General features: G+C 36.2%; 1 protein-coding gene across 1 annotated transcript in view; it reads left to right on the top strand.

The window, feature by feature from the left end:
* MTMR8 (myotubularin related protein 8) overlaps positions 1-12,462 on the top strand; it is a 197,081-nt gene that overhangs the window by 1,789 nt on the left and 182,830 nt on the right. Inside the window, exon 2 of the mRNA XM_032618908.1 lies at positions 12,209-12,332. Within this exon, the coding sequence (XP_032474799.1) occupies positions 12,209-12,332 (124 nt within the window). The remainder of the gene's footprint in view (positions 1-12,208; positions 12,333-12,462) is intronic.

The raw sequence follows: 12,462 nt of genomic DNA, 5'->3' as shown, positions 1-12,462 counted from the left end.
AAATGGTGAAAATATCCCAGAGATCTCAATCTCAACACCAGCACCCATCTTCAATCAACGACCAGCAAGGTACAGTGCTGGACACCCTATGCCAAACAACTAGCAAAACAGGAACACAACCCCATCCATTAGCAGAGAGGTTGCCTACAATAATAGTAAGTCCACAGACACCCGAAAACACACCACAAGACCTGTACCTGCCCACCAGAGAGACAAGATCCAGCCTCATCCAGCATAACACAGGCACTAGTCCCCACCACCAGGAAGCTGACACAATCCACTGAAACAACCTTAGCCACTGGGACAGACACCAAAATCAACGAGAACTAAGAACCTGCAGCCTGCAAAAAGGAGACACCAAACACAGTAAGATAAGCAAACTGAGAAGACAGAAAAACACACAGCAGATGAAGGAGCAAGATAAAAACCCACCAGACCTAACAAATGAAGAGGTAATAGTCAGTCTACCTGAAAAAAAATTCAGAATAAGGGTAGTAAAGGTGATCCAAAATCTTGGAAATAGAATAGAGAAAATGCAAGAAACATTTAACAAGGACCTAGAAGAACTAAAGATGAAACAAACAACGATGAACAACACAATAAATGAAATGAAAAATACTCTAGATGAGATCAATAGCAGAATAACTGAGCGAAAAGAACGGATAAGTGTCCTGGAAGATAAAATAGTGGAAATAACTACTGCAGAGCAGAATAAAGAAAAAAGAATGAAGAGAACTGAAGACGGTCTCAGAGACGTCTGGGGCAACATTAAATGCACCAACATTCAAATTATAGGGGTTCCAGAATAAGAAGAGAAAAAGAAAGTGACTGAGAAAATATTTGAAGATATTATAGTTGAAAACTTCCCTAATATAGGAGAGGAAATAGTAAATGAAGTCCAGGAAGCACAGAGAAGCCCATACAAGATAAATCCAAGGAGAAATAGGCCAAGGCACATATAAATCAAACTGTCAAAAGTTAAATACAAAGAAAGCATATTAAAAGCAGCAAGGGAAAAATAACACACAAGGGAATCTCCATAAGGTTAACAGCTGATCTTTCAGTAGAAACTCTGCAAGCCGGAAGGGAGTGGCAGGACATATTTAAAGTGATGAAGGAGAAAAACCTGCAACCAAGATTACTCTACCAGCAAGGATCTCATTCAGATTTGATGGAGAAATAAAAAACCTTTACAGACAAGCAAAAGCAGAGAGAGTTCAGGATCACCAAACCAGCTTTACAACAAATGCTAAAGGAACTTCTCTAGGCAAGAAACACAAGAGAAGGAAAAGACCTACAATAATGAACCCAAAACAATGTACAAAATGGGAATAGGGACATACATATCGATAATTACCTTAAATGTAAAGGGATTAAATGCTCCCTGCAAAAGGCACAGATTGTCGGAATGGATACAAAAACAAGACCCATGTATATGCTGTCTACATGAGACCCACTTCAGACCTAGAGACACATACGGACTGAAAGTAAGGGGATGGAAAAAGATATTCCATGCAAATGGAAACCAAAAGAAAGGTGGAGTAGCAATACTTATATCAGACAAAATAGATTTTAAAATAAAGCCTGTTAGAAGAGACAAAGAAGGACACTACATAATGATCAAGGGATTGATCCAAGAAGACGATATAACAATTGTAAATATTTATGCACCCAACATAGGAGCACCTCAATACTCATATCAGACAAAATAGATTTTAAAATAAAGCCTATTAGAAGAGACAAAGAGGACACTACATAATGATCAAGAGATCGATCCAAGAAGAAGATATAGCAATTGTAAATACTTATGCACCCAACATAGGAGCACCTCAATACATAAGGCAAATACTAACAGCCATAAAAGGGGAAATCGACAGTAACACGTTCATAGTAGGGGACTTTAACACCTCACTTTCACCAATGGACAGATCATCCAAAATGAAAATAAATAAGGAAAAAAAAAACTTTAAATGATACATTAAACAAGATGGACTTAATTGATATTTATAGGACACTCCATCCAAAAACAACAGAATACACATTTTTCTGAAGTGCTCATGGAACTTTCTCCAGGATAGATCATATCTTGGGTCACAAATCAATCCTTGGTAAATTTAAGAAAATTGAAATTGTATCAAGTATCTTTTCTGACAACAGCGCTATGAGACTAGATATCAATTACAGGAAAAGATCTGTACAAAATACAAACACATGGAGCCTAAACAATACACTACTTAATAACGAAGTGATCACAGAACAAAGCAAAGAGGAAATAAAAAAATAACTAGAAACAAATGAAAATGGAGACACGATGACCCAAAACCTATGGGATGCAGCAAATACAGTTCTAAGAGGGTAGTTTATAGCAATACAAGGCCACCTGAAGAAACAGGAAACATCTTGAATAAACAACCTAACCTTGCAACTAAGCAGTTAGAGAGAGAAGAACAAAAATACCCCAAAGTTAGCAGATGGAAAAAAATCATAAAAATCGTATCAATAAAAAATGAAAAAGAAATGAAGGAAATGATAGCAAAGATCAATAGAACTAAAAGCTGGTTCCTTGAGAAGATAAGCAAAATAGATAAACCATTAGCTAGACTCATCAAGAAAAAAAGGGAGAAGTCTCAAATCAATAGAATAAGAGATGAACAAGGAGAAGTAACAACTGACATTGCAGAAATACAAAAGATCATGAGAGATTACTACAAGCAACTCTATGCCAATAAAAGGGACAAACTGGAAGAAATGGACAACTTCTTAGAAATGAACAAGTTGCCAAGACTGAATCAGGAAGAAATAGAAATATGAAGAGAGCAATCACAAGCACTGAAATTGAAACTGTGATTAAAAATCCTCCAACACAAAAAAGCCCAGGACCAGATGGCTTCACAGGAGAATTCTGTCAAATATTTAGAGGAGAGCTAACACCTATCCTTTCAAGCTCTTCCAAAATATAGCAGAGGGAGGAACACTCTCAAATTAATTCTACGAGGCCTCTATCACCTTGATACATACACCAGACAAGTATGTCACAAAGAAAAAAAACTACAGGCCAATATCACTGATGAGCATAGATGCAAAAATCCTCAACAAAATCCTAGCAAACGGAAACCAACAGCACATTAAAATGATCATACACCATGATCAAGTGGGGTTTATTCCAGGAATAAAAGGTTTCTTCAATATACACAAATCAGTCAATGTGATAAACCATATTAACAAATTGAATGAGAAAAAGCATATGATCATCTCAATAGATGCAGAGAAAGCTTTTGACAAAATTCAACACCTATTTATGATAAAAACCCTGCAGAATGTAGGCATAGAGGGAACTTTCCTCAACATAATAAAGCCCATATATGACAAACCCACAGCCAACATCATCCTCAATGGTGAAAAACTGAAAGCATTTCCACTAAGATCAGGAACAAGACACGGTTGCCCACTCTCTCCACTCTTATTCACTATAGTTTTGGAAGTTTTAGCCACAGCAATCAGAGAAGAAAAGGAAATAAAATGAATCCAAATCGGAAAAGAAGAAGTAAAGCTGTCACTGTTTGCAGACGACATGATGCTATACATAGAGAATCCTAAAGATGCTACCAGAAAAGTACTAGAGTTAATCAATGAATCTGGTAATGTTCCAGGATACAAAATTAATGCACAGAAATTCTGGCTTTCCTATACACTAATGATGAAAAATCTGAAAGTGAAATCAAGAGAACACTGCCATTTACCACTGCAACAAAAGGAATAAAATATCTATGTATAAACGTACCTAAGGACACAAAAGAGCTATATGCAGAACATTATAACACTGATGAAAGAAATTAAAGATGATACAAATAGTTGGAGAGATATACCACATTCTTGGATTGGAAGAATCAACATTGTGAAAATGATTCTACTTCCCAAAGCAATCTACAGATTCAATGCAATCCCTATCAAACTACCACTGGCATTTTCCACAGAACTAGAAGAAAAAATATCACAATTTCTATGGAAACACAAAAGACCCCGAATAGCCAAAGCAATCTTGAGAACGAAAAACGGAGCTGGAGGAATCAGGCTCCCTGACTTCAGACTATACTACAAAGCTACAGTAATCAAGACAGTATGGTACTGGCACAAAAACAGAAAGATAGATAAATGGAACAAGATAGAAAGCCCAGAGATAAACATACGCACATATAGACACCTTATCTTTGATAAAGGTGGCAGGAATGTACAGTGGAGAAAGCACAGCCTCTTCAATAAGTGGTGCTGGGAAAACTGGACAGCCACATGTAAAAGTATGAGATTAGATCACTCCCTAACACCATAAAAAAATAAGCTCAAAATGGATTAAAGACCTAAATGTAAGGCCAGGAACTATCAACCTCTTAGAGGAAAACATAGGCAGAACACTCTATGACATAAATCACAGCAAGATGCTTTTTGACCCACCTCCTAGCGAAATGGAAATAAAAACAAGAATAAACAGATGGGACCTAATGAATCTTAAAAGCTTTTGCACAGCAAAGGAAACCATAAACAAGCAAAAGACAACCCTCAGAATGGGAGAAAATATTTGCAAATGAAGCAACTGACAAAGGATTAATCTCCAAAATTTACAAGCAGCTCATGCAGCTCAATATCAAAAAAACAAACAACCCAATCCAAAAATGGGCAGAAGACCTAAATAGACATTTCTCCAAAGAAGATATACAGATTGCCAACAAACACAAGAAAGAATGCTCAACATCATTAATCATTAGAGAAATGCAAATCAAAACTACAATGAGATATCATCTCACACCAGTCAGAATGACCATCATCAAAAAATCTAGAAACAATAAATGCTGGAGAGGGTGTGGAGAAAAGGGAACACTCTTGCACTGCTGGTGGGAATGTGAATTGGTACAGCCGCTATGGAGAACAGTATGGAGATTCCTTAAAAAACTACAAATAGAACTACCATATGACCCAGCAATCCCAATACTGGGCATATACCCTGAGAAAACCGTAATTCAGAAAGAGTCATGTACCACAATGTTCATTGCAGCTCTATTTACAATAACCAGGACATGGAAGCAACCTAAATGTCCATCAACATATGAATGGATAAAGAAGATGTGGCACATATATAATAGAATAATGCTCAGCTATAAAAAGAAACGAAATTGAACTATTTGTAATGAGGCGGATAGACCTAGAATCTGTCATACAGAGTGAAGTAAGTCAGAAAGAGAAAGACAAATACCGTATGATAACACATATATATGGAGTTTAAGATAAACAAATGTCATGAAGAACCTAGGGGTAAGACAGGAATAAAGACACAGACCTACTAGAGAACGGACTTGAGGATATGGGGAGGGGGAAGGGTGAGCTGTGACAATGCACGAGAGAGGCATGGACATACATACACTACCAAACGTAAGGTAGATAGCTAGTGGGAATCAGCTGCATAGCTCAGAGAGATCAGCTTGGTGCTTTGTGACCGCCTGGATTAGTGGGATAGGGAGGGTGGGAGGTAGGGACGCAAGAGGGAAGAGATATGGGAACATATGTATATGTATAACTGATTCACTTTGTTATAAAGCAGAAACTAACACACCATTGTAAAGCAATTATACCCCAATAAAAATGTTAAAAAAATAGTGTTCTCCTTAAACTGAAAAAAAAAAAAAAGAAAAGATACTTGATATGAGTTCAATACTCTGAAATTTACTGTGGCTTGCTTTATTTCCCATGATATCCTGGAGAAAGTTCTTTGTGCATTTGAGAAGAAAATGTAATCTGCTGTTTTTGCATGTAATGTCCTATAAATCTCAATTAAATGTATCTGGTCTATTGTGTCATTTAAAGCTTCTTTTCCCTTATTTATTTTCATTTTCGATGATCTGTCTAGTGGTGTAAGTGAGGTTTTATAGTCCCCCACTATTTATGTGTTATTGTCGATTTCCTGTTTTATAGCTTTTAGGAGTTGCCTTATGTATTGATGTGCCCCTATGTTGTGTACATATATATTTATATTTGTTATATCTTCTTCTTGGATTGATCCCTTGATCATTATGTAGTGTCCTTCCTTGTCTCTTGTAACATTCTTTATTTTAAAGTCTATTTTATCTGATATGAGTATTGCTACTCCAGCTTTCTTTTGGTTTCAGTTTTCATGGAATCTTTTTCCACTCCCTCACTTTCAGTCTGTATGTGTCCCTAGATATGAAGTGGGTCTATTTTAGACAGCATATTGATGGGTCTTGTTTTTGTATCCATTCAACAAGCCTGTGTCTTTTGGTTGGAGCATTTAATCTATTCATATTTAAGGTAATTATCAATATGTATGTTCCTATGACCATTTTCTTAATTGTTTTGTGTTTGTTTTTGTAGGTCCTTTCCTTCTCTTGTGTTTCCCACTTAGAGACGTTCCTGTAAGCATTTGTTGCAGAGCTGGTTTGCTGGTGCTGAATTCTCTTAACTTTTTTCTGTCTGTAATAAAGCTTTTGATTTCTCCATCAAATCTGAATGAGATCCTTGCTGGGTTGAGTAATCTTGGTTGTAGCTTCTTCCCTTTCATCACTTTAAGTACATCATGCCACTCCCTTCTGACTTGTAGAGTTTCTGCTGAGACATCAGCTGTTAACCTTATGGGAGTTCCCTTATATGTTATTTGTTGTTTTTCCTTTGCTGCTTTCAATAATTATTCTTTGTCTTTAATTTTTGCCAATTTGATTAGTATGTGTCTCCTTGTGTTTCTCCTTGGGTTTGTCCTGTATGGGACTCTCTGCACTTCCTGGACTTGGGTGGCTATTTCCATTCCCAAGTTAGGGAACTTTTTGGCTATAATCTCTTCCAAATATTTTCTCCGGTCCTTTCTCTCTTCTCCTTCTGGCACCCCTATAATGTGAATGTTGTTGCATTTAATGTTGTCCCAGAGGTCTCTTAGGCTGTCTTCATTTCTTTACATTCTTTTTTCTTTATTCTGTTCCACAGAAGTGAATTCCACCATTCTGTCTTCCAGGTCACTTATCCGTTTTTCTGCCTCAGTTTTTCTGCTATTGATTCCTTCTAGTGTAGCTTTCATTTTAGTTATTGTATTGTTCATCTCTGTTTGTTTGTTCTTTAATTCTTCTAGGTCTTTGTTAAACATTTCTTGCATCTGATCATCTTCACCATCATTATTTTGAATTCTTTTTCTGGAAGGTTTCCTATCTTGACTTCATTTAGTTGTTTTCCTGGGGTTTTATCTTGTTCCTTCATCTGGTACATAGCTATCTGTATTTGCATGTTTTCTATCTTTCTGTGAGTGTGGTTTTTGTTCCACAGGCTGCAGGATTGTAGTTCTTCTTTCACCTGCTGTCTTCCCTCTGGTGGATGAGGCTATCTAAGAAGCTTGTGCAAGTTTCCGGATGGGAGTTACTGGTGGTGTGTAGAGCTGACTGTTGCTCTGGTGGGCAGAGCTCAGTAAAACTTTAATCCAGTTGACTGCTAATGCGTGAGACTGGGTTCATTCCCTCTTGGTCCTTTGGCCTGTGGCAATCCAACACTGGAACCTACCCTGGCTCTTTGGTGGGGCTAATGGCGGACTCTGGGAAGGCTCACACCAAGGAGTACTTCCCAGAACTTCTGCTGCCAGTGTCCTTGTCCCCATGGTGATACACAGCCATGCCCTGCCTCTGCAGGAGACCCTCCAACACTAGCACGTAGGTCTGTTTCAGTCTCCCCTGGGGTCACTGCTCCTTCCCCTGGGTCCCAATGTACACACTACTTTTTGTGTGTCCTCCAAGGGTGGAGTCTCTGTTTCCCCCAGTCCTGTCCAAGTCCTGAACTCAAATCCCACTGGACTTCAAAGTCTGATTCTCTAGGAATTCCTCCTCTGTTGCCGGACCTCCAGGTTGGGAAGCCTGACGTGGGGCTCAGAACCTTCACTCCAGTGGGTGGAATTCTGTGGTATAAGTATTCTCCAGTCTGTGAGTCACCCACCCACCAGTTATGGGATTTGATTTTACTGTGATTGTGCTCCTCCTACCGTCTCATTGTGGCTTCTCCTTTGTCTTTGGATGTGGGCTATCTTTTTTAGTGAGTTCCAGTGTCTTCTTGTCGATGATTGTCCAGCAGCTAGTTGTGATTCTGGTGTTCTCACAAGAGGGAGTACGAGCACGTCCTACTACTCCACCGTCTTGGTTCTTCCCTAATAATCTCTTGTTAATTTCAGACATTTTATATATTTTCTTCTATTCCATTATTAAGTGTTTTTTTTTTTTTTTTTTTTTTTTTGCAGTATGCGGGCCTCTCACTGTTGTGGCCTCTCCCATTGTGGAGCACAGGCTCTGGACGTGCAGGCTCAGCAGCCATGGCTCACAGGCCTAGCCGCTCCATGGCATGTGGGATCTTCCTGGACTGGGGCACGAACCCATGTCCCCTGCATTGGCAGGCGGACTCTCAACCACTGCACCACCAGGGAAGCCCTGTTTTTAAGTTTTGAAGTATTTTCCTGTCTCTAGACCTAGGGTGTTTTGCATTTTTTCTAGTAATTTTATAGTTTTACTTCTTACATATAGATATATCTAGATTCCACTTTTGTACATGGTGTTTCAGGGATGTAGTTTTATTTTCCTCCATGTATTCATACAGTTTCCCCAACACATTTAATAAGTACTCTTACCTTTTTTTCATAATTTGTAGTACCACATTTATCCTATATGAAGCACCCATTCATACACGAGTCTGCCTTTGAGCTATGGTCCTTTATCAGTGGTCTATTTGTCTGTTGTTGCACTAGGACTTCAAGTTTTTTGTTTTTTTTTTTACCCCGTGGCTTTGGGTATATCTTAATATCTAGCAGAGCAAGTCTGCCCTTCTTCACTGTTCTCTTTTAAGATTTATTTAGCTACTTATGGATATAGTCTTCTACTTAAATTTAGAATTCATTTGTGGAAAATCCACTTTGAAATTTAATTGTAGTTGCATTAAATTTATAGATTAATTTGTGGGATATTTGCCAACTTCACAAAATTAAGTTGTCCCATCCAAGAGCATGAATGTCTCTTCATTTCTTTAAGTTGTCTTTAGTTTTCTTATTAGAGTTTTACAGTTTTCTCTGTAAAAGTCTCATATATTCTTGGTTAAGCTAAATCCTGGATTCATCATGGTGTTTGTTGCCACTGTGAGTGGTATTTTCTTAATGGTTATTGCTGGTTTAGAGAAACACTTGATTTTTGTAGGTTGATATTTTATCTTGCAACCTTGCTTAATTCCTCTGATTTAAGTTCTAATAGTTTGTTGATTCTTTTGTTTTTTTCTTGGTAGAAGATCTTCTGTTATCTTTTTATTGGGAAAATTATCTTCCCAGTAAATTGTGCCAGATATAGCACTTCAGTTCCAATCCTTTCATGTCTTAATTTCTCCCCTCTTTTTTCTTATTGTATTGGTTAGGATATCTAAAAGAGTAGCAGTGATAGATGGGTCCAGTTTGTCATTTTTGTGATTTTAAATTAATGCATTTAGTTTCTCCATTACACATGACATTCTTTGTAGGCTCTTGATATATAATCTTTACCAAGTTAAGGATGTTTACTTCAGTTCCTAATTCACTAAGAGCTATCATAAATAGAAGTGAACTCAAAAGTATTTTTCTCTATTAATTGAGATAAAGCATTTGATTTTTCTCTTTTAATCTGTTAATGTGATGTTTTCCATTGAAGTTTTCCAATGTTGAACTATCTTTGCTTTCTTGAGTTAAATTTACTTGATCAAATGTATTTTTTAAAATATACTGTTGATTCACTAAATAATTTTTATTTGGATTTTTTTGCATCTACATTTCTTAAGTGAAATGGGTATAAATTTTCATTTGTTATAGCTGTCTGTTTGGTTTTAGGATCAAGATTATGCTAGCCTCATACATAAAATAGACTATCATTCTTTTTCTAATAACTGGAATCAATTGGATAAGGTAGTTTGTTTCTTGGAAATTTGGTAGAATTCACTAATAAGTCATACTGAGGTATTTTCCTTGGAATTTTTTCACTTCACGTAGGTTTTTCAATTTATTAGCATATTGTTCATAATACTCTCATTTAAAGAAATTTGTTACATTGTCTTCCCTTTTTCATTCTGTAGCTTGTGTATTTGCCTGTTTTCCCTTTTTTCCCTGATCAGTCTTGTCAAAGATGTATTAACATTTAGGAATGAAATTGGGTCATTTGTAGAGACGTGGATGGACCTAGAGAGTGTAGTACAGAGTGAGTTAAGTCAGAAAGAGAAAAGCAAATATCATATAATAATGCATATATGTGGAATCTAGAAAAATGGTATAGATGATCTTATTTGCAAAGCAGAAATAGAGACACAGACGTAGAGAACAAATGTATGGATCCCAATGGGGAAAGGTGTGCAGTGGGAGAATCTGGGTGACTGGGATTGACACATATACATTATTGATACTATGTATAAAATAGACAACTCTTGGGAACATAAGCTATAGCACAGGGAACTCTACCTAAATGGGAGGGAAGTCCAAAAGGGAGGGAATATCTGTATGTATATGGCTGATTCATTTTGTTGTGCAGTGGAGGCTAACACAACATTGTAAAGCAACCATATTCCAATAAAAATTAATTTAAGAAGATCTATTAACCTTTTTAAATAAGTAAATTCTAGTTTTGTTCGTCTTTTCTATTTTTTTTGGTGTGTGTGTGTATGTGGGGGGGGCAATTCTCTGCTTTTTAATTTCTGTCCGTTGTATTCCTTGTTTCTCTGTTCTTTTGCTTTCTTCATTGCATTGAATGCTTAACTAGTTTATCAACATTTCTTCTTTGATGATAAGTGTACTTAAAGGTATAAATTTCTTCTTATTTCTGCTTTAGCTGTGCCCCACAAATTTTCATTTGTTGTGTTTTTATTATTATTCACTTCTAAATATTTATTAATTTTATTTATGATTTCCTTTTAACCCAAGGTTAATTTAATAATATGCTATTTTGTTTCCAAACATATGCTAACTTTGCCTATTTTTTTGTTATTAATTTCTAATGTCGTTGTGTCATGGTTGGAGAATGTAGACTGTATGATATTGAACCTTTAGAATTTATTGAGGCTTCCTTTACAGCCATTATCATGATGTCTTTTTAGAAATGTTCTATTAGTTGTCTTGAATGACTTTATGTTCTTCATTTGTTGGATATAGTGTTCTCTGTGTATCTAATAGCTTGAACTTTGTAGTTGTACTGTGCAAGTATACTGTATCTCTATTCATTTTTGTTTTTTATTTTTGTATGCTTGATCTATCAATTCCTAACTAAAGTGTTAAAGTATCCAAGTGTTTCTTTTCTTTCTGCAGCTCTGCTACAAGCAAGTACATCAAGCCAGATGTATTTTGAAACTTCTTATAAGATGCATATATATTTATGATAAATATATTTTCTTGTCCTGTTGTTCTTTGTCTCTTGATTCTATTTTGTCAGATATTAAATCTACTCAAGCTTTGTTCACATTTGTCTAGTATATCTTTTCTATCTTTTTATTTTCAACTTATTTACATCTCTTTATTTTAGGTATAATCTTCTAGACTGAATATTGTTGAGTATTTGTTTTAATTCAGTCTGTAAGTCTGTCTTTTAACTGGTAAGTTTAATTTGTGTACATTTTTTTATTTCTCTTATATTGGGACTTATTTCTGGCATTTAATTTTATGCTTTCCATTTATGGTACTCTTTTTGGTTTTTTGTTTGTTTGTTTGTTTGCTTCTTTTTTTTTTCATTCCTACTTTCCACTGGATAGATCAAGTTTTCTCCTGCTTTTTAGAAAATTATATACTCTACTTTCTTGCCCTTTAACTTAAGATCTAATCTCACGTTATTTACACCTATTGATTTTTCCACATACAGTAACTGCCACTTCCCTCTAACAAGATTAGTACCTCAGCAGGCTCTTATGTCCTATTTATCTTCCACACACTTCTACCCCATCATAGTAACATCATCTAGAATTTTAATCCTTCTTAGAATCCACATTTCCCTCTCACTTTTATAGTTTCTTCAGGGCTGATTTAGGAAAAGGAAACAGATCATACCAGTTTGCCACTTTCACAGGACCTAGAAAGCCTCAAAGAAGTTTTATAGCAAATTAACAGCATTTATCTTGCTTTGAATTACACCACTTTAATCACAGGTGGTGAGTTGATAACTTAATCAGTGTTTTTCTCCCCCCTCATATAACGGGTAGAAAATGTGAAATTACTGGATCATTATGCAGGTAAGAAACCAGCTAATGGGAGTCTATATCTTACTGCAACCCACCTGATCTATGTGGAGGCTTCTGGTGCAGCCCGAAAAATGACATGGGTATGTTCATGAGAAGAAATATCAAAGGGTCTGGAAGAGTTGTGTATACATGCTTTCTAAAATGGTTAAATTTCAGTTAACAGTTAAATTGCTGTAAAACCTTTTCTTCAAAGAATCTATTCTGGGGGGG

Source organism: Phocoena sinus, chromosome X (assembly GCF_008692025.1).
Source record: "Phocoena sinus isolate mPhoSin1 chromosome X, mPhoSin1.pri, whole genome shotgun sequence".
Classification (NCBI taxonomy): domain Eukaryota; kingdom Metazoa; phylum Chordata; class Mammalia; order Artiodactyla; family Phocoenidae; genus Phocoena; species Phocoena sinus.
Note: the sequence above shows the minus strand (reverse complement) of the source record. Positions and strands in the feature narration are given on the sequence as shown.